General features: G+C 40.3%; 1 protein-coding gene across 1 annotated transcript; it reads right to left on the reverse strand.

The window, feature by feature from the left end:
* Nucleotides 1-18,080: 18,080 nt before the first annotated feature.
* Nucleotides 18,081-22,970, reverse strand: PDIK1L (PDLIM1 interacting kinase 1 like). The gene is made up of 2 exons (XM_068969049.1): nt 22,686-22,970; nt 18,081-18,821 (listed from the first exon to the last, which is right to left on the reverse strand). The coding sequence occupies exons 1-2, from the start codon at nt 22,968-22,970 to the stop codon at nt 18,081-18,083; spliced, it is 1,026 nt and encodes a 341-aa protein (XP_068825150.1).
* Nucleotides 22,971-23,353: the final 383 nt, after the last annotated feature.

The following is a 23,353-nucleotide window of genomic DNA, read 5'->3' on the forward strand; positions in this document are numbered from 1 at the left end:
CTAAAGCTCCAATATTTTGGCCACCTGATTTGAAGAGCTAACTCATTGGAAAAGAGCCCGATACTGGGAAAGATTGAGGGCAGGAGGGGAAGGGGGTAACGGAGGATGAGATGGTTGGATGGCATCACTGACTCAATGGACATGAGTTTGAGCAAACTCTGGGAGATGGTGAAGGACAGGGAAACCTGGCGTGCTGCACTCCATGGGGTCACAAACAGTTGGACACAACTGAACAGCTGAACAACAACAGTAATAACAACAACAAAGATAACCCTGGCTTGAGAAGGGCATGGTGACCAGGGGCTCAGGCACCCTGAGGGTCTGGATCATGCCACCAAGTGAGCCACTACATGGTCGCTGAGGCTTGAGGGGAATGTGGCATGGGTAACGGAGGCGGGAGATCACCAGAGAGGCCGCAGTGGTGGGAGCTGTGGCTCTTGCCACTGACATTCCTTCCTGAATTCCCTCAGGAAGAGGGCCAGAGGATTCCTGAAGGAGCTGCTCCTTGAATGTGTACGGGGCAGTGAATTTGAGGGCTCCAGGTGGTTTGTGGTGGACACCTGCTTTTAAGGACTGAGTGACTGAACAACAATATCCACCAGAGGGCAGCATTTGCCCTTTTAGACGCTTTTCTGATTGGCCTCCATCTGCCAGCCTTGCCCCCAGCTCCAATAGCCCACGGGTCCACACCACTGCTTAGCATAACCGTGCACCCTCTGGACATCCTCAGCACTGCTGCTCTACCTGGTGAGTGCTCTGATATTATTTATCTTGGCACTTGGTGCTCTGTAATACCAGTTAACTGGTGAGAGCAATGATTCCTTCATTTATGTTTTCCTCCATATTTCACGAAATATCTTCACAAACATTACGCTCATCCTGTTTGCAAAGAAACTTGGAAAAATAATTTATTATTATGGCCACTTTTTGAAGTGGTAGCTGAGGCTCACAGATTGAGTGGCTTGACCAAAGTTACACAATAAGCTGCTGCTATCACTAACATCTAGTAAGCACTTTCTGTGTGACAAGCATGAGCTTGCTGTTGCTGCTGCTAAGTCACTTCAGTCGTGTCCGACTCTGTGTGACCCCATAGATGGCCTCCCACCAGGCTCCCCTGTCCCTGGGATTCTCCAGGCAAGAACACTGGAGTGGGTTACTTAAGAGATGGTTTATTTAATTCTACGGCAATTAAAACAGTGAAGTAGGGATAGAGTGTGGGGACAGACAAAGAGATGACTGGAACATATAGAGCTTATTAATTGTATCATTTAAATCTCCATGTCCTTACTGAATTTTTGTTTATTTGACCTATCAATGACTATTACAAATTTCACAATTTGTGTTAAAATATTTCACTGTGAGATGATGGATTTGTCCATTTCTCCCTGTAGTACGTTGAGGCTGTATTATTAGAGCATAAATGCGCTTTCTCTCTGTGGTGAACTGAACTTTATCATCCTGTAGTGACCGACTGCAGCGACTTAGCAGCAGTAGCAGCAGCAGCAGCAGTGACCCTCCTTACCTCTAGTGTTGGTTTTCATCTTACTATAGTTATTTTTTCCTTTCTATTTATTTTTTGCCTAGTATTTATTTTTCCGAACTTTGTCAGTCTGTGTTCGTATGTTTTAGATCTGTCTTTTGTACATAGAACATTGCTGGCTTTTGTTCTTTCATTTGGTGTGATATCCTTTAACTTTGAATTGGAGAATTTAGCTCATTCACTGAGATTGATATTTTTTATTTATTTCTCTCATCTTGTAATATGCACTATATTTGTTGTACTTTCCCCCTCTGTGCTTTTTTTTTTTTTAACATTATTTTTTTGGATTGATCTCCCTAACACTCGCCTCTATTTCTTTGGAGGTTGTAGACTCTTGTAATGGTTATTGAAGCAATTCTAAGATAGAGCCAGACATCTTAGAGTGCAAAGTCAAGCGGCCTTTAAGAAGCATCACTATGAACAAAGCTAGTGGAGGTGATCGAATTCCAGCTGAGCTATTTCAAATCCTAAAAGATGATGCTGTGAAAGTGCTGCACTCAGTATGCCAGCAACTATGGAAAACTCAGCAGTGGCTACAGGACTGGAAAAGATCAATTTTCACTCCAATCCCAAAGAAAGGAAATGCCAAAGAATGTTCGAACCACGACACAATTGCACTCATTTCACATGCTAGCAAGGTCATGCTCAAAATTCTCCAAGCCAGACTTCAACAGTACTTGAACTGAGAACTTCCAGATGTTCAAGCTGGATTTAGAAAAGGCAGAAGAACCAGAGATCAAATTGCCAACATATGTCGGATTATCGAGAAAGCATGAGAACTCCAGAAAAACATCTACTTCTGCTTCATTGACTATGCTAAAGCCTTTGATTATATGGATCACGACAAACTGTGGAAAATTCTCTGAGATGGGAATACCAGACCACCTTATCTGCCTCCTGGAAACCTGTATGTAGGTCAAGAAGCAACAGTTAGAACTGGACATGGAACAATGCTGCTGCTGCTGCTAAGCTGCTTCAGTCGTGTCGGACTCTGTGCAACCCCATAGACGGCAGCCCACCAGGCTCGCCCGTCCCTGGGATTCTCCAGGCAAGAACACTGGAGTGGGTTGCCATTTCCTTCTCCAATGCATGAAAGTGAATGGACTGGTTCAAAACTGGGAAAAGAGTACATCACGGTTGTATATTGTCACCCTGCTTATTTAACTTATATGCAGAGTACATCGTGCAAAATACCAGGCTGGATGAAGCACAAGCTGGAATCAAGATTGCTGGGAGAAATATCAATAACCTCAGATAAGCAGATGATATCACCCTTATGGCAGAAAGTGAAGAGGAACTAAAGAGCCTCTTGATGAAGGTGAAAGAGGAGAGTGAAAAAGCTGGCTTAAAACTCAATATTCAAACAACTAAGAAGGGCATCTGGTCCCATCACTTCATGGCAAATAGATGGGAAAACGATGGAAACAGTGACAAACTTTATTTTCAGTTCAGTTCAGTAGCTCAGTTATGTCCGACTCTTTGCGACTCCATGAATTGCAGCACATCAGGCCTCCCTGTCCATCACCATCTCCCGGAGTTCACTCAAACTCACATCCATCGAGTCGGTGATGCCATCCAGCCATCTCATCCTCTGTCGTCCCCTTTTCCTCCTGCCCCCAATCCCTCCCAGCATCACAGACTTTTCCAATGAGTCAACTCTTCACATGAGGTGGCCAAAGTACTGGAGTTTCAGCTTTAGCATCATTCCTTCCAAAGAACACCCAGGACTGATCTCCTTCAGAATGGACTGGTTGGATCTCCTTGCAGTCCAAGGGACTCTCAAGAGTCTTCTCCAACACTGCAGTTCAAAAATCAATTCTTCGGCGCTCAGCTTTCTTCACAGTCCAACTCTCGCACCCCTACATGACCACTGGACAAACCATAGCCTTGACTAGACGGACCTTTGTTGGCATAGCAATGTCTCTGCTTTTTAATATGCTGTCTAGGTTGGTCATAACTTTTCTTCCAAGGAGTAAGCATCTTTTAATTTCATGGCTGCAATCACCATCTGCGGTGATTTTGGAGCCCCCAAAAATGAAGTCTGACAGTTTCCACTGTTTCCCCATCTATTTCCCATGAAGTGATGGGACCAGATGCCATGATTTTCGTTTTCTGAATGTTGAGCTTTAAGCCAACTTTTTCACTCTCCTCTTTCACTTTCATCAAAAGGCTTCTTAGTTCCTCTTCACTTTCTGCCAAAAGGGTGGTGTCATCTGCATATCTGAGGTTATTGATATTTCTCCTGGCAATCTCGATTCCAGCTTGTGCTTCTTCCAGCCCAGCGTTTCTCATGATGTACTCTGCATATAAGTTAAATAAGCAGGGTGACAATATACAGCCTTGACGCACTCCTTTTCCTATTTGGAACCAGTCTGTTGTTCCATGTCCAGGTCTAACTGTTGCTTCCTGACCTGTACATAGGTTTCTCAAGAGGCAGGTCTGGTATTCCCATCTCAAAGATTTTATTTTGGGGGGCTTCAAAATCAGAGCAGATGGTGACTGCAGCCATGAAATTAAAAGATGCTTGCTCCTTGGAAGAAAAGTTGTGACAAACCTAAACAGCATATTAAAAAGCAGAGATATTACTTTGCTGACAAAGGTCTGTCCAGTCAAAGCTGTGGTTTTTCCAGTAGTCATGTATGGATGTGAGAGTTGGACCATAAAGAAAGCTGAAAGTTGAATAATTGATACTTTTGAACTGTGGCATTGGAGAAGACTCTTGAGAGTCCCTTGGACTACAAGGAGATCAAACCAGTCAGTCCTAAAGGAAATCAATCCTTAATATTCATTAGAAGGACTGATGCTGAAACTGAAGCTCCAATACTCTGGCCACCTGATTCAAGGAGTCGACTTATTGGAAAAGACCCTGATACTGAGAAAGATAGAAGGAAGGAGATGGGGACAACAGAGGATGATGAGATGGTTAGATGGCATCTGTGACTCAATGGACATGAGTTTGACCAAGCTCTGGGAGATGGTGAAGGACAAGGAAGCCTGGCGTGCTGCAGTCCATGGGGTTGTAAAGAGTCAGACAGGACTGATTGACTAAGCAGCAACAACAGCAATTCTAACCTATTATCTACTGAATTTTTATTTCAATTAACATATTTTTACATTTCTAGAAAGTTGAAAGAAAGTTGATTCTTTCTTCAAATATACTAGTTCTCACACAGTATCAATTTTCTTTTTTATTTCTTTGAAATCAATAAACAAGTTTATTTTATATTGTGTGTCTGGTACTTCCAATATCTTTGAAGATCTGTTTCCACCACATCTCAGTTCTACTTGTTCTCCATTACGGTGCTTTGTTACCTCATGTGTTTGGCAACTTTTTTTTTTTTTTTTTTTTTTTTACCCTGAGCTGCTCTAATTGCCTAGAAATTTGTGAGAATTGAGGCCTGTGTTGAAATTTAGTTCCTTCATGGACTATGTGTGTTTATTTCTGTCAATAATGTGCTGGTACCATCAGCCCACACCCCTTTAAATTAAATTCTCCACTTGAGGGTTTTAGGATTATAAAAGTTATGTGATTTGACTTCCAATTTTATGAGAAAACTGATTTGTAAATTATGAATTTCTAAAGGAGAATTTTTCTTTTCTCCTGTTCCCTGGGCCAGAGTTGATATAAAAAACTTACATATCTCCTCCCTTTTGAGTGTCAGGGTTTACTTTGCATTGACTCTGGCATTGCAATTATAATCCTTTGGGGTTTCCTATAGGGGTTTCCATACAGTCAAGGCTATGGTCTTCCCAATGGTCACATACAATTGTGAGAGCTGGACCATAAAGAAGGCAGAATGCCAAAGAAATGATGCCTTTGAACTGTATTATATTTCAGGAGTCTGCTCTAGCAGTCCCTTGGACAGCAAGAAGATCAAACCAGTGAATCTTAAGGGAGATCAACACTGAATATTTACTGGAAGGACTGATGCTGAAGCTGAAGCACCAGTATTTTGGTCATCTGATGTGAACAGATAACTCATTGGAAAAGTCCCTGATTTGGGGAATGATTGAGGGCAGAAGGAGAAGAGGGCATCAGAGGATGAGATGGCTGGACAGCATCACCGATGCAAGGAATATTAACTTGGGCAAACTCCGGGAGATGGTGAGGAACAGGGAGGCGTGGTGGGCTGCAGTCCATGTGATCACAGAGTCAGACGTGACTGGGCGGCTGAACAACAGCATAGAGGCTTCCATGGTGGCTCAGACAGTGAAGATTCTGTCTGCAGTGCAGGACTGCCTATTAGAATTCCACCTGGGAGGGCCCTTGGAGTTACTTCCTGTCTCCTATATATCTTTTCCAGATAGGAAAGGAGGACATTATGGAATCCAGGGTTTGACAGGCATCCTGAGGGTTAAGGACAATTTGGGCATTTACTTTCCCCTCCCTCTCCACAGTTTCCAGTTTCACTTCATTTGGGGGCTTGGTATATTCCTGGTTTCCCTGGTGGCTCAGATGGTAAAGCGTCTATCTGCAACGTGGAAGACCCAGGTTCGATCCCTGGGTCGGAAAGATCCCCCAGAGAAGGAAATGGCAACCCACTACAGCACTCTTGCCTGGAAAATTCTATGGATGGAGGAGCCTGGTAGGCTACAGTCCATGGGATTGCAAAGAGTCGAACACAACTGAGCGACTTCACTCACTTGCTTTCATAGCAGCTCAGTAACACCATAAAAATCAATTTTTAAATACCTCTTTATGCAATATTTTAAAGTTTTCATCAGGAGGGTTACTCAGGTACCCAATTCACTGTACTGTTAAAACAAAAAGTTACAACGTGGTTTTCATTGTAACTCATGTTTGTTTTCTGACATTTTATAGTCTTTTATACATTTTATGAGTTGTATATAGTATGACATATTATGAATTATAATGCAGTATATCATTTAATTTGCACAGCTAACCTAGAGAAGTAGACATTATTATCCCCATTTTACACATGATGAAAGACAGGCTGAGTTTTACCCGAGGTTACGTCAACACTGGGGCTGAACAGGAACTTAAGACATTGGTATTCACCCTCCAAAGATTAAGAACCTTTGCTAGGAATCTCTGAAAGACATGGAGTTCTTTAAAAATCCAATGAGAGCTCTAGACCCTGTTCCCACAAACATGTACACTGATACACTAAAGTTTCGGTGGGGGGGTTGAGATCTCCATTGGCCATCTGTGGATTCTATATTAAGAACCTCTGCATGTTATAGTATGGCGAGGTGGAATAAAAAGACACTAGTTTTTTAAACTAGTGTTGGACTAGGAAGAAAGCTGAGCACCGAAGAATTGATGCTTTTGAACTATGGTGTTGGAGAAGACTCTTGAGAGTCCCTTGGAATGCAAGGAGATCCAAACAGTCCATCCTAAAGGAGATCAGTCCTGGTTGTTCATTGGAAGGACTGATGTTGAAGCTGAAACTCCAATACTTTGGCCACCTGATGCAAAGAGCTGACTCATTTGAAAAGACCCTGATGCTGGGCAAGATTGAGGGCAGGAAGAGAAGGGGACGACAGAGGATGAGATGGTTGGATGGCATCACTGACTCAATGGACATGAATTTGGGTAAACTCTGGGAGTTGGTGATGGACAGGGAGGCCTTGAGTGCTGTGGTCCATGGGGTCGCAAAGAGTTGGACATGACTGAGTGACTGAACTGACGTTTTTTAAAAAACTGTTTATTTGTCTGGGCCCGATCTTAGTTGCATCATGCAAGATCTTCTGTTGCGGTGCACAGGCTCTCTGGTTGTAGTGCATAGCATCTCCAGTTCTGATGGGCAGGCTCCACAGCGTGTGGGCTTAGTTGCTCTGTAGCATGTGGGATCATAGTTCCCCAACTGGGGCTTGAATCCGTGTTCCCTGCATTACAAGGTGGACTCTTAACCACTGGACCACCGGGGAAGTGCCAAGACATTAGTTTTTTAGCTTTGATCATAAGGTCATATTCGTCTGTCTGTCTTCAAAGACCCTTCATAGACTGATCTCATTATATTCATCTAACCTTTTTTTCCTGACACACAGTCCCAGCAATGGTCCATCTCAGCATCTCCATGATCTTTCCTCAATTATGGGCTTCCTCCGTTTGTACAGTGTAGAGTAGTGATTAAGATCGTGGCTGTCAGGTCAAGACAACCTGGGTCTGAACTAACTGTATTCATCATTAGTTGATTGGCATCAGATCCTGAACTGTGGACCTTGGGCAGATGACCGACCCTCTCTGTGCCTCTGGTTTGGTAAAGAATAGCACCTATGTTGCAGGGTTGTGGGAGATCATATGTGTCAGTCATATGACTGATCATATGTGACAAGCATAAGTTGCCTGTGAAGCAACTTAAAGCAGAGCCTGGCTCATTGTAAGCGTGTGATGCATTTTAAGGGTTATTACTATTCTCTCTCATATAGTGTGTCACTGTTTCATACATCTCATCTGTAAACTGGAAGAGGATTCCCATAAATAAAATAGTATTTTAAAGTATCTAACAAAGTGCCTGGCACACAGTAGGGCTAATTTTCTCAAGAGGCAATTTTCCTTGTGCTATGTCAAGGGAGGCAATAGAGCTTTCTGTTCTGGGGGTCTACAACTTCACTTGTCCCAGTAGGGAGACAAGCGCTTTGCTTTTTAAGTCTCACGGGCAATGAAATGGCTCAAAGAGTTGAAACACAGGTGAGCGAGCTACCTTAAAGAAAGTGTCTTACAGGGCGTCTCTGGTGGCTTAGTGGTAAAGAATCTGCCTGCCAATGCAGGAGACACCGATTTCACCCCTGGTCCAGGAAGATCCCACATTCTGCAGAGCGATTAAGCCCACACCACCACTACTGAGCCTATTCTCTAGAGCCTGGGGACTGCAACTATTGAGCCCATGCACCTCAACTACTGAAGGCAACCAGCCTAGAGTTGTGCTCTGCAGCAGGGGGAGCCACGGCAATGGGGGCCCACGCACTGCAACAAAGAGTAGCCCCCACTTGCTGCTGGCGGTGGTTTAGTCGCTAAGTCGTGTCCGACTTTTGTGACCCCATGCAGTGTAGCCTGCCAGGCCCCTCTGCCCATGGGATTCTCCAGGCAAGAATCCTGGAGTGGGTTGCCATTTCCTTCTCCAGGGGATCTTCCTGACCCAGGAATCGAACCCAGGTCTCCTGCATTGCAGGTGGATTCTTTACCAACTGAGCTACGAGAAAAGCCCGTGCAGCAGGAAGACCCAGCACGGCCAAAAATAAATAAATAAATATTTTTTTAAAAAAAAGAAAAGAATGCGTCTTCTCCACAGACCACTGTAGCCTCCACACATGGACATTCCTTTAGGAAGGAATGGAAGGACCAAGTGTCCTCCTCTAGTCACTGGTACTGATATGACTGGAGTGGAGGGGCTGAGGGCCCACCAGATCTCTCATCAGCTTCAGGAACCCTGTCCGCTAAAATGGAAAAGACAGGGCCCGAGTCAAGTCTCTGGAGCAGGCTGCTTGGTTTGTGAGCCAGCTGGAGAAGGACCTGAGCACCTGCAGACACAGGTAGCTGTGTTCTGACACACAGGCCTGCAGAGGAATGGCTGCCTCTCCGGAGACAACCAGGCAACTCCAGCCTGCATTCAGTCTCTGACGCAGCTTTCCAAACACTGTAGTGTCCATTCTTTTCCTTTCATTCTCCAGAGTTCTCCTGCAGTGGTCCCTTCTGCAACTAGAATAGTGGTTCTTAGTCTGTTGGACCTCTTTAAGAATCTGTTAAAGTTTACAAACCATCAGCTTGGAAAAATATATACATACATAAAATTTTGCTTACAGTTCTAGGGAATCGGTTGACAGTCCTGGAGTTCTTTGTTGGATTCCTGTTTAAGTAGTCTTCTCCTAGAGTAAAATATGGCATAGTGATTTATCTCGACTGTTTCTCAGAAAACAGTTAAGTTCTAACATGAGATAGGAGGAGTCTGAGGGCAAAGACAGGGTGAGCTGCTGAAATGGGGCTTATGCTGCTGGCTGGAGGAGATAAGTGAATCTGAAAGATACTACCCTCTGACCTTGTTTCCTAGCCCAAAGCCTGACCAGTGCTCTTTCAATTGCAACATTTTTATCCTATTTTCACATTAGGATCACTAATATTTTAAAAATACTAGTGGGAGGGCCCTACCTACTGAAATTCTCATTTAATATGAGATGGACCCTAGGCATCAGTTTTTTAAAAAATTTAAATGACTTTACTGGTGTAATATAATATACATTTAAGTATATAGTTTGGTGAATTCTGATATATGTACCAAATCCATGAAAATACTCATCATCCCCCAAATTTTCTCTTCTTCTGGAACCCCAATTATATTAATACATGGACCACTTGATGTCTCATGGCTCACCAATTCTGTGTGCATTTTGTTTTGCTTTCAGTATTTTTTTTTTCTTGCTGCTTCATTTTGTCTAGCTTATGCTGATAAGTCTTCAAGGTCGCTAGTCATCTATAATGTTTAATTTCTATGTATTTTTTAATCTCAGTAACTATATCCTTCAAAGTTCATTTTCAAATATATATATTCCATTCCTTCTCTCCTTCCCTTGCTCATGCTTCCCTCTGCCTTCAAATATACATGCCAAGTGCATTTGAAATCCTTGTATACCACTCTGTGTTATTTCTGAGGTCTGCTTATACTGGTTCCTGTTTTACAAGCCTAACGCTTTTTTTAAACTTATTTACCATCATTATTTATTTATTTACTTTTGGCTGCACCGGGTCTTCATCACTGCGTGTAGGCTTTCTCTAGTTGTGGCTAGCAGAGGCTGCTCTCGCTGCGGTGCACGGGCTTCTCTCGCTACAGAGCATAGGCTCTAGAGAGCGCAGGCTCAGGAGCTGTGACAGCCGGGCTTAATTGTTCTGAGGTATGTAGGATCTTCCCCTACCAGCGACTGAACCTGTGTCTCCTGCCTTGTAAGACGGATTCTTAATCACTGGACCACCAAGGAAGCCCCGCCTAGTACCAAGGTCCTCAGGCTCATGTAGCATGTACAGGGGTATGATTCCTACCACAGTGACCCAGCACAGAGCCCCCGCACCCCCCGACCTGTTCTGCATGTGTAGAGTCTCCCTTTCACTTCAGACCAACCTGCTCCCCCTTTTCCCCCCCGACAGCTCTGTCTCCTGTGGGTTGTCAGCAGTTTCGCTGAGCAGTGGGCATTGTGATGGTTTTTGCACGATGTCTTCATATGAGGGAAACAGTCTGACTTCACTTTGAAGGGATGATGTCTGTAGCCACTGGAAGATAAAATAGTGGTGTGATTATTGAACCAAAGGAATTTATGTTTTGTAACTTGGTTACTTTTATTTTGCATTTTGTTAAAAGTATTAAATACTTTTTTCCTGTTTGGGGAAAAAAAAAGAAGAAGAAGAAGCCCTCCCTAATACTCTTTAATTGTATGGTTGAAACTTTGCATTATTGAGGACTGGAATTTTATGAAGTTTCTTAGGGGAAAAAAAATTACCCATTCAAGACATACTTTTAACCTTTTTTAGATGCAGAATACCCCTTCGCCTAGGACTAATTTGGCCTTGCTCCCTGATGGATGTACTCCTGTGATGTATTAGGGGAGCTCTCCACTCTGACTGATGGGAGTGGCGATCACCTATGGTCTTGTGAGCTGGTAAGGTTATTCTGCTCGACCCTTTCATTCTTCTTGCTCTCAGGTAGTTTCCTCACAAGGATGTACCGATGGTTGCCCAGCCGACATCTTAGAAAGCTCTTCGCAGGTGTCTGGAGTTCTTTCTCTGTTCAGCTGTCTCTCTCCCATGAATTCTAATTGGCCTGGCCTCCCTGAACCCTAAATGCTGTCTCCTCAGCTCAAGAAATTGCTGGACTTGGTTTAGGTGTTTCTTCCCTGTATGTCAGCCTGAAGAGTCTCTACCGGAAGTGAGTTGGGGCAATCATAGGGCTCCTAATTTGATTCCTTTCTCCCAGGGATTAGTGTCCTGCACTGTCAGTTGTCCAGTGTCTGACATTTTAGCTGTTTAAAGCAGGAAAAGTAATCTAGGCCCTGTCACTCCATAATGGCCAGAAGAGGCTATCATTTGGGTTTTTTTTTTTTAACCTTCCTAGGTTAAAAATTCTAGTATGTGGCCGGAGTTGAGAACCACTTTAGTTTATTTTCATTATTGGAGTTTTATCCCCTGTTACCATGGTTTTCCCTTGCCCTCTTGCAGCTGTGATTTTACCGTCATGTCTCAAACCATACTGGTTAACTCACATTTTCCCAGCCTTATACCCAAAGCTAGGAGAAATGGCATGATATTCTTGGATTTGGTACTTATGAGTACTCTCCAAATTTCTAGGCATGGTTCTCCGTGTCAGAGAGAGAAGACATTCTGACTTGCTATCAATCATGTTATCCACAAAAAGAAAGAGAGAAGAAAACTGGGCTAAGGAGATTGTTAGTTGAGAACTATATCTATGGGCTCCCTTGGTGGTTAAGAATCCCCCTGCCAATGCAGGGGACATGGGTTTAATCCCTGGTCCAGGAAGATTCCATGTGCCATGGAGCAACTGAGCCTGTGTGCCACAACTTCTGAGCCCACATGCTGTAACTATTGAAGCTCAAGGCCTAAAGCCCGTGCTCTGCAACAAGAGAAGACACTGCAATGAGAAGTCTGCACACAGCAACGAAGAAGTCTGCTCACCACAACTAGGGAAAAGCCCGTGTGCAGCAAAGAAGACCCAACACAGCCAAAAATAACCAATTAATTAAATTGGCTCAGATGGTAAAGAATCTACCTGCAATGTAGGAGGCCCAGGCTCGATGCCTGGGTCAGGAAGATCCCCTGGAGAAGGTAATGGCTACCCACTCCAGTATTCTTGCCTGGAGAATTCCATGGACAGAGGAGCCTAGTGGGCTACAGTCCATGGTGGGGCAAAAAGTCGGACATGATTGAGCAACTAACACTTTCACTTTTCATACCTGTGGAAGGTATAAAGACAAAGAGTCAGGCAGGACAGAACATTATAGTCATAGAATATAGATACTTTTCAAATATTGTAGAAAAATATAAGCTAAATTAAATAAAAAACAAACAAAACTTGCTCTCTATTAGGGGTGTAAATTAGCAGTAAAAGGAGCTCAGAGTCATTCCCCGAGTCTTCCTAAGAGAATGGGAAGCAATCATTTGTTGATTCTACTGTGCATTTCTACACGCAGTATCTCATTTCATCTTTGAGGTGTTCTGAGTCACTTATCATCTCTGTTTTATACTTGTGGGAAGCTATAGACTTGAGAGGTTAGGGAACTCATGAAAGACATACGGTGAGTAACAGAAAGGTAGTGTTCTTGCTGGGAGAATCCCAGGGATGGGGGAGCCTGGTGGGCTGCCGTCTCTGGGGTCGCACAGAGTCGGACACGACTGAAATGACTTAGCAGCAGCAGCAGCAGTGTCTGATTTCCAAGTCTGTATCTTTTCCCTCTCTGTCTCTGACAACGGCTGTCTGATAGTTTCCAGCTCCAGTGCATATTTGTTTACGTAACATCTTTACTTGACTTTCCCTGTGGCTCAGACAGTAAAGAACCCACCCGCCAATGCAGGAGACCTGGGTTTGATCCCTGGTTCGGGAAGATGCCCTGGAGAAGAGCATGGCAACCCACTCCAGTATCCTTGCCTGTTGGATTCCACAGATAGAGGAGCCTGGCAGGCTACAGTCCATGGGGGTGCAAAGAGTTGGACACAACTGAGCAACTTACACACTTTAGTATAAATCACTAGAGAAAAGTATGAAAATTCTAAGTCCAGCTTGATGAATTTTCACAAAATAAACACACCCTGTCTAACCAGCACTCAGGTCAAGAAACAAAGTGGTTCATGCACCCTAGAAGTCTGCTCACATATGTCCCACTTTCAACCCAGGAGAAATAACATAGAGGTACTCAGTGGAGCCTATAGCTCAGCCTCCCTTAACTTGGGGTCCATGTAAGCATCTATAAATTCCCCCAAGTTACAAGCTTTTCCCAAAGAAAGGATGTAGTGCCTTCATCAGAGTCTCCTCAAAAGGGACAAGAATAAAAGCTACCACTGAAGACTGGCTCAGAGGGAATATAACCACTCATTCATTGTATCATCAAAATCAGAACATAATACCAGCAATGGCTACCAACTGAGAGTTTAATGTCCCAGGCATTTTATGTTTATTATCTCTGACCCTTACAAAAACTCTGAAATGTAAGTATTATCACCTCTATTTTACAGATATGGGAACACAGCCTTAGAATGAAGTTACTTCCCCAAGGTCACACATTATTGTGTAGGTATTCGTGAATACTAAAAATTCAACATGAGACCTGCTACAGCAAAGCCTGCACTTCTGCAGTGAGACCATGATGCCTTCAGCAATATTAAGTTGCCTAACCTCTGCTCAGAACAAGCTAAGCTTGAAATACCAGGGCTGAACAGGAAATGAAAGAGTGAAGTCTCAAGCCCGGGCAATTTAAAAAAAAAAAAAACAATTCCCTTCTAACCAATGACAACTGCTAAAGGGAAGTGCTTTAAGAGGCACTTTGCCCTCAAAAGAGGTGTGGCCTCCAAGAGGTGTGGCTGTTGGGTTTTCTCTCGTGGGAGTTACTATCAAACCACAAGCCAACTGTCTATCATTACACTGCACTTTGAGAGGACACCAATGATTGGTCGACTAAGAGAGCAACATTTGAATTTTAAGAAAAGACCAAAACAACCTAAGGTCTTTACTTCAGTGAGAAAGATAGTCAGAGAAAACTCTGAGTCAGCGTCAGAGATTAGGCACGGGAAACCCTGTTAGGTAAAACCTTGACTTCCCTAACTGGTGTTAAGTTGCTATTAAATTCTTCAAGAAATTAGCCCCCATTTGAAAAGATATGTAAAAACTATGTGAAAATGCTTTGTAAACTGCAAAGGAAATGGCTAGCAAATAATTTTTAAAAATCCCCAAACTCTAAACATAAAGCAAAATTTACCTGCCTGCAAAGGCTATACCAGGAGGTGGTAGAGTTAGAAGCAGCCACAATTTTGGCCCCTACTTTCCTACTCATCACTAGGTCACATGTAGAATTGTTTTCTGTCTCTCATTTTCCCTCTGCTATTCCACTGGACCATTAAGTACACTGCATCATCTGTGCTTTATTTTGGAGAAGACATACATAATAGAACCTGTAAAAGAAAAGAATGGCTCAGATGACTTTTTGTATAGAAAAGAAACCATCGACTCAACTTAAAAGATTGAAAAATTACATTCACTTATTTACTACAATTCATTCTGAGTCTGAGATGCATCCTCAGCTGAATGAGATAGAAAGAAAAATGAAAAAAAAATCATTTATTTCAGGCAATGCAAGTTCTTCTAATACAGCAAGCTTTAAAATTTTAGAGACCTTGAAATATTGAAAGAAACTCCTATAATTCAGTCATCTTTTCCTCAGTAACAGCTTCTATTATAGAAAGTTTCATTTAATAGATAAGGCTGAAAAAATACTGCTTCAAATTTTATATGCTGTATTTTATATCTATGAAGTAAAGCATTACAGAACTACTCACAGAGCCACCAAAGCAGCAATGTAGAATTTCCAGGGTTTTTTTTTGTTGAAACGCACTTTATTTAAAAAAAAAAAAAAAGTCATGAACAATAAATTACAATCATTTCCCCCTTTTATAAATTCTTCATAAAATATATTTGACAATTTTAAAAGAAAATTTCAAAAGTTGCTTTTGTTTTTGAAGTGCTGATGACTTATTTTTTGACCATTTTGTCATGCTGGTGAATTATTTGTAGCTGCTACAATAGTTTGATTGATAAACATTTTACAGTTAAAAACAACAACAACAACAACAAAGAGGAAAAAACAGACCAGCAGAAAGAACTATTCAGTGTGCTATTTATCTGACACGTAACACTTACTTCATCATAATGACAAAGTATCCCTTAGCACCAAAAAACTACAGGAACCCCATCCTTCTAAGTGACAACTAGTGCAAAATAACATTCTAGGAACTAACTGTACAATCCCATTATTTTAACTGGCCACAGCTGCCTATAAGCTTATTTGAAATATTTGGTCTTTTTTCAATTAAGACAAATTTCATAAAACACTATAAACCATGGCAAGAGACTCAATGAGGAACAATTGTTTATTGAGTACCTATTATGGGCAAGGCACTGTGCACAAACTCTTGCTTTCATTTTTCCTCTAAGCAATATCCAGGAATTTCCAAGTATCACTTTGTTTCTTACTCTTTGCTGGAAAAGCCCATGGCTACATGCCGTTTTAAAACTGTCATTTTATCAACTGATCTTTAGTGCTGAGCACACAGTAGGTACTTAATAAATACCTCCTGACTTAAAGAATGAAGACAAAGAATTTACTATCATTGTTCTTGGTATCATAGGCTATTTAGAATACAGGGACTTAAGAAAATTTCAGAAGAAACTTCCTGATCACCTCACATCCTTACCGCCAATGAAAGGAATAATTCCACTTCACAGGTAAATTAAAATAGTTTTCAAAATAAATTATAATTGTTAACTATTTTAAATGAGGTGGGGCCAAAAGCTATCTACTTAGGAAACCATGACATGTAGCTATTTGAAGAGCAAATGAAGCATTGGCATACCATCACCTAAGTCATCATGAATCTCTGCTGAAGTGCCATGTTATTGATAACACACTGTAATGCTTTTTTAACTTTCAGCAACTCAATCTACTTGGCCAGATCTGTGTTCTACTAATTTGGTGATCCAGAGGGTCAATTATCATGAAGTTCCAGTGTATTTCCACCTCCAATTTTGAAAATAATTCTTATAATTATTAGCTTGGAAGTAATGTTAAAAGTACATCTTTTTCTTCATTTAAGAGGTTTTAAGTAAAATCTTTCAGCCTAAATTTTGAACTTCACACCAAGTAATGCATAGTTCAGAAATTTTATGTACTCCACTTTTTGTGCTTTTCCACTCTTTATAGTCCCCTGAACACATTTTAAATAAGGAAAAAATTATGGTAGGAATATTCCAAAAGTTGTGGAAGTTCAAAAAAACTGAGGAGACTATGTGAACTATCAATGATTTCAATATTCTAATACCTTTAAACTTTTTTTACTTTTGACTAAATATTCTAGTGCTTTATAAAGATTAACCTATATACAAATGGTCTCAAAGTATTAACAACCTTAAAGGCTAATGATCTGTTTTTAGGTAAACTTTCTTCCTTTAGATTTGAACTATCTGCATTTACGGGAAAAAAAAAAACTGGAGACAACCATATGGGGTTAAAAATCAAACTGACCTCAAGAAGAATAATGGTCTATTGGTTCTTCACATAGACCATACCAAATGATTGTATAAAACTGATAACCTCTCTATTTGAAAGACATAACTGATGCCACAGTATTTTACCCATTTGCCAAACTGTATAGGTATCAACTCCCACCTTAGAAAAAGGTGGTTTACACTGAATACAACCATATCACTACCATTACTGTGTCAAATTAGATAAGAGAAAACAGCATTAGTGCCAAAATGAAAGGAATTCCAGTGATTAAACATGAGACCATATTGGAGCAGGCAATGAAAGGATAGAACTCATTTGGTTTCTTCAGCTTTATGCTGAGGCTTAGACAAAGTCTTGAAAATAAAGTTAATATATATCGATTACTATAGTTTATATACAGCAAAGTTTTCAGAAACAGAAGAATCCTGTGTTCAGACTTATATTAGATTGCAGATGCTCAAGTGCAGTCATGTCCCAGTGCAGTGGTTTAACTGGTTAACTGAATGCTTGGTTACCTAAAACCTGTACCACACTGATTGCATGGCTAATCCAACTCCTGCAGCTATAGGGCACTGGAGAGCTCAAACAAACTTCAGCAGCTTTGGATCACTTACTTTCACTTACGTTTAGCCAGATAATTTTGGACTCTCCAAAATGATGTCTTAAAAAAAGCTGTATAACATTATAAAAATAAAAACTTAGTATGATTTCATTAGAGGGAGGGACAGGGTAGGAAGAGGGAAGGTACTTTTATTTTTCATTACTGATTTCACCAGCAAATCTCAAAAATCCAAACCTACATCAAATAATTTAAACAGAAGTGGCATTTTTTTTTCATATGGAATGCAAAATGCACACATTCACATACTTACATATACATAAATATATACACATACGTTTCCTTTACAAAGCTTCAAAGGTTGCATTACCAGCATGCAAACCTTTTTTCCCATGGAAATTCCTAATACTGACAAGGAATGTCTAAAATACTTAGAGACATATTTCCAGAAAACTGGACTCTTCTTTTCTTGGCTCTTATAGAGAATTTTCCTGCCAAACTTCTACCAATGATCATTTAAAAAAATTTACATCCACATTGGTAATACACTTTTAAAACATATTAATAGAATGGCCAGCTTGGACTTAAGAAAAATGAGGAAAAAAAAAAAAATCCCACAATAAAATCTAAACCCTTAAAAGGTGGAGTTTAGCTTTTTATATTCTTTTTTCAGCCACATTATGTTGCATCACTGTTAAAACAGAAGCAGCATATCATCCAAGATATTTGCAAATAATATATGTGTCACGTTTCCCAGCTGCTATCTTTAAATGCAATTTGTACTAATCTGAGTTCTAGTTCAAAAGCATCTGGACGATCCTGAGGGTTTGCAGCCAGCATTTCCTTAATCAGTTGTTTCATTCGCCCATTCATAGACTTTTTCTTCACAGGAATGAGAAGTTCCATTTTGGGATTTTCCAGAAGTGCCTCCCCAACAGGCACAATCTCAGTTCCTTGTTTTACATAACTCCCCAAGAGTTCCTTCTTTGTCTCTGTATCTATGAAGGTGATCCTTTCCAACATTGCCCAGATGATAATCCCCAGAGCAAAGATGTCAGCTTTTGCTGTATAATGTCCCTCCCACACTTCAGGAGCCATGTAGAAATCTGTTCCACAAGCTGTAGAAAGGAAACACTTGTTTACACTGACAGGTTCTTCTGGATTCTGCCCAGATGCTGAACAAACTTTACTTAGACCAAAATCAGCCACTTTGAGTGTAGGTTCCAAGTCACTGGTATCCAACCTGCTTTGAGAAATCAGGATGTTATCAGGCTTCAGATCTCGATGGATGATCTGGTTTTTATGCAAGAAAGCCAGGGCACTGCTCAGCTGAAGCATGAAGCTGGTGTTAGTTTTACGATTGGGTTTCCTGGACAACAGATACTCATTCATATCTCCTCCATCACAAAAATCCATCACAAACCACAAGTAATAGGCGCTTCTGGGATCAAAGGCAATTTCTCCTTTTAGTGAAGTCTCTACAAGCTATAAGAAAGAAAAAAACAGATTATAATCATCTGCAAGGTTTATATAATTCAACTATAGAGAAAGAGTCACTGGTTGAGTTAGTCTCTAATTTTAATTGGAAATTCCATGAATATTTTATTTGTTTAGTGCTTTCATATGTGCATTTTATTTTAAACTTTAGTACTTCAAACTGTCACTTTGTCCCTAACAAAAATACACCAAATTTCTAAGTGAAGAGGTAAAAACTTCATTAAAAATAGTTATATTTTGAGAAATGTCCAACTGCTTTTACATTTTCTGCATGTGTCAATGGAGCTGAATTCTAACTGGCTAGCTAATAGCTTCCTGAAAAGATCAAAGTTTCAGCACCTAGATCTGGTAGATTGCCAGCTGGGGTATAAACATCAGTTAGGACATTCTACTCCATAAAACTGCCTGAAATCTACTTCTCGCTTACTGCACTTACACTATCAACATAATCTGTGAAACTAAGAGAAAATTATGAAGGAACAACCAGTTGCTACAGAAATAAAGTGCTCCTGTAGTCACTGATAAAACTAAAGACTGACATCATTATTGCAAGAACTTCTATAAGCAGAATGCAAATATGGAGGCTATCTCTATCAATAGATGGCTTCTAAAAACCAAATTATAAAAATCACATATGCATTTTGATATAAAAACTCAAAACTGAGCTTGTATATTTGATACAAGATGAAAATCTAGAATAAAGCACAATTTTACTTATATCATTATCTAATTATAACTCTCCTACCACCTGAAATTCAAGAATCTTAATTACTTCACTGAGCATGAACTATCATTTTAAATTACAGTGCTCTGAAAGCATTTGTCCTATGGTGTCCTTTTCAGGCTCACAGGCTGAACAGAAACTCAGTAGGGAAGGTGAAGAGTTGTTGAAGAGTGAGTGATCTGCTATAAATCTACTAGTATTTCCTTTTGTCTTTTCGGTGAGCAGAGGCAAAGAACACCTCTCCATGCTGTCTCCCCCATGGCAGCCATAATTGCAATGGTCTGCAGAAGTCTTCCTTGCATACATTTTCTTTGTTGCATGTGTTTGCCACTGAGACAGAAAATGAAAGAACAGAAAGGTCCAGATCACACAATTATTTACCAGGTGCACTGTTACTAAATATGCTCAGATTAAAGATGAGCATCATCACTCTTCCGTCATGTCCTCTTTTCATTCTCAAAAGCAAAATTCCTAAATAGCTTTGAGCAATGCAGAGTTCCAGCATTCAAATAATGGTTTAGAGTAAAGCCAGATAGTAGATATTTTAGGCTTGACAAGCCACATAAGGTCTCTGTTCCATATTCTTCTTCTTTAAAAAAAAAGTCTTAAAAAAATGTAAAACCTATTTTTAGTATCCAGGCCATACAAAAACAGGCTGAGGGCTATAGTTTGAGGGCCCCGGGTTGGAAGCTACAGAAATACAGAGCCCAATCTGCTTACTGTCATGTGCAGAAGATGTCAGCCATTGGCTGTCTTGCCTAAAGTCCTTTAACAGCTTCTCTGTTCTCTTAGGCTAGAGTCTAAGCTCTTTAACATGGGCTGTGCACTCTCACCCTGCTGATTTTTCTAGTCTCACCTAAAATAACTCTCCTTGTACACTGCAGTCTTATTATCTTCTTTCAGTTCTTAGAATGCTTTATGCCTTTTGCTTCTAGACATTTGTATGTACAGTTTTCTCACTCACTCCCCTGGCTAATTCCTCTTTACCTTGCAAGTTTCGGTTGAAGCAGTTCATAATTCCTGGACCCCAGGATTATGTCAGTTTGCCTACTACATGCACCTATATCATCCCGTACTTTTCATTCATGACACTCATGGTAAGTATACATATTGGCCATAAAGTTTCTATGCATAAGATGTGTCCTCTGTTAACTATTTGTTTTACATTTCTTCTGGGTAAGGTTTTTAGCTAACAGGAACTGACTGAATGATTCCAATTGAGAACAAGAAAGATATCTAGAAAAACATGGAGGAAAAAAAATGTAGAGAATAGTGAAGACCAAATGTAGAGACTCTATCGTCACACTATAGATTTGTTGGTTTTACCACGTGTAAATATTGGTTGTCTTCACTAGTATAAATTTAGAGAGGGCACTTGCTAATGTGTTGGTGAATGTCTGCTTAACTAAATAAATCTGTAGAAAATATAATTTTATTAGAGTTGCTTATGACTGAGTTCTTCCTACATGCCAAGTACTGTGTCTGCATCACCTCTTATTTTGACAAGTCCCATGGAAGGTAGAAATTATTATTCCTTACGTTTGAAGATACAGATGCTGGGGAAAGATGGGTTATTTATCCAAGGTCATACAGCTAGCAAAAAATGCCATAAGTCAAACACAGGTCTATCAGGCTTTAAAAAGATGAAATAGATTACTAAACAACAAGGTCTTTTAGATTAGAAAAAAAAAAAATCACCGAATCAAGGCTTTACATCTTAAAGCCTTGAAAGATTAGCTAGCTAATACCTAGTTATTATAACAGTTGCTCCATCTGGACTCAAGGATACCATCAGCACTAAGCCAGATGTTTAAATATCCTTGCATTTATAGTTCAATTATGCATTTTAGTCTCCAAAATTCAATGCAAAGTCCAACAAGGTTCTAGTTACTTTTATGTGGAATGCAGTAAGAATGTTTCCGATTTTTTTATCATTGTAACTTAGCTAATAAGCACTTTTAGAAGAATACAAAGTAAAACAAATAAAGACTAAATAGTTAGGTTTATATTCCCTATCTTAAGAGAGAAATTAGGTTCTCAAGGCTGATATTTTTTCACCATACAATGAAACTTTAGTTTTTTAATTACATAGAATAATGTGTTTGTTTTGTTGTTCCTAGAATAAAAGCTTTTGCTGTTTTAAAACAGACTTTTGTACCCTGATGGTAAATTCTGAATTTAGACACAATCGTGGAAAGCTGTTCATGTTCCAAGAATGACTGGACTTAAGAAATTTTGCTCTGGCCTTTAACTAGCTATGTCTGAAGTATATTTTTTCTTCAAGTATAGACCTACTAGAGATTTTGACCTATGGCAGAAATCAACCTTAAAAAAAAGAACCAGACTTTCTGTTTTCCTATATTAATGCTTTCCCCAAGTCTACAGAAGAGTAATCTGGAGGCAAAAGGGTAATCTAGAAATTATAGAGCACAAGTTTTAGCTGCCAGATAGTCCTACATTTAGCTCCCAATTCTGCCACTTGCTATGTGATTCTGGATCAATTCATTATCTATTCTAAGCCTCAGTTTCTTGATTTGTAATGATGATAATAATAGTACATTTCTCATAGGACTGTTCTGAGCAGAGTATGGAATGAGTAGGAAGCCAAATGTTAAGTCATTAGTAACATTCAGGTGCTAAGCCACATACTCCATGAAAATTCAATGGAACTGCATGGTTAGGATCTTAAACAACCTTCTAAAACATGAACATGAGCTCATGTCAGTGATAAAGAAAAGCCCAATTACCTATGGGTACTACTTCTGGTTGTAGATTTTTCCCTTTTCTTCTGTCTTCAGTTCCAAAAAAATTGATTTCAAATAAGTGAACTAATTAGACTCTAGTCTCAATCACCTCTCTAGTTCCTATGCTGTCCCATTCCTATGCAGATTGGCAAGTATCATGGCAAAACAGGTGGCTTATGTTATTTTTAGGTATTTGCATCACAGGTTTAAATAAAACCTTGTTTTAGAGGAAACGTCTACTCAGTTCTTGGCAGACTCCTACCTATTCCAAACGATATAAACACCTGCACTTAAAAGTAGAAGTTCATCTGACTCTTTCATTCCTCTTACTGCTGACCAGTGCTACACTCAAATCATTTCTATTTCCCATTCAACCACACATACCTGTAAATAAAGGGAAGAATTAGAGCCGTGGGACATCTTTTGCACCATCCCATCTTTTTGTAGGATGCATTCCTCCAAGTGAATCACATTTGGATGTTGGCTCTTGATACTGCTTAGTGCCCAGAACTCACGCAGGGCTAGTTCAACGTTTTCAGGTGCATGGCATCGAATTTTCTTCACTGCCACCCGTGCAGAGGTCTTTCTGATGACTGCTTCATATACAACACCGTAACTACCTCGGCCTACCTCCCGTATTAGATCGTACTTTGGCTGGCTACTCACCATCTTCAAGGTCAAGGTTTCTGGAAAAATGAACAAAGTGCTCTGTTGAAATTAAGTATACCTACTGGCTTGAATTTCTTCTTCTGCACGATTTAGTAGTTATCATCTATCTCACTGTCTGCAGTGCTTGAACAATATTTGCTATACAGTGGGCAAATGTAAATATTTTAATAATAGTAACACTACTATTTAATAATAGTAACAGTAATGTGGTACTTACCATGTATCAGAAACTGCCCCAAGCACTTTATATATTAAGCTCATTTAATCCTGACAACAATATTATGAGGTAGATACTGAGCATAATAGCTCATTTTGTAGATGAAAAAAACTAAGGCACAGAGTTTAAGCAACATGCCCAAGGTCAAACAGCTAGTAACTGGCGA

This window comes from Capricornis sumatraensis, chromosome 3 (assembly GCF_032405125.1).
Source record: "Capricornis sumatraensis isolate serow.1 chromosome 3, serow.2, whole genome shotgun sequence".
In the NCBI taxonomy this organism is placed as follows: Eukaryota; Metazoa; Chordata; class Mammalia; order Artiodactyla; family Bovidae; genus Capricornis; species Capricornis sumatraensis.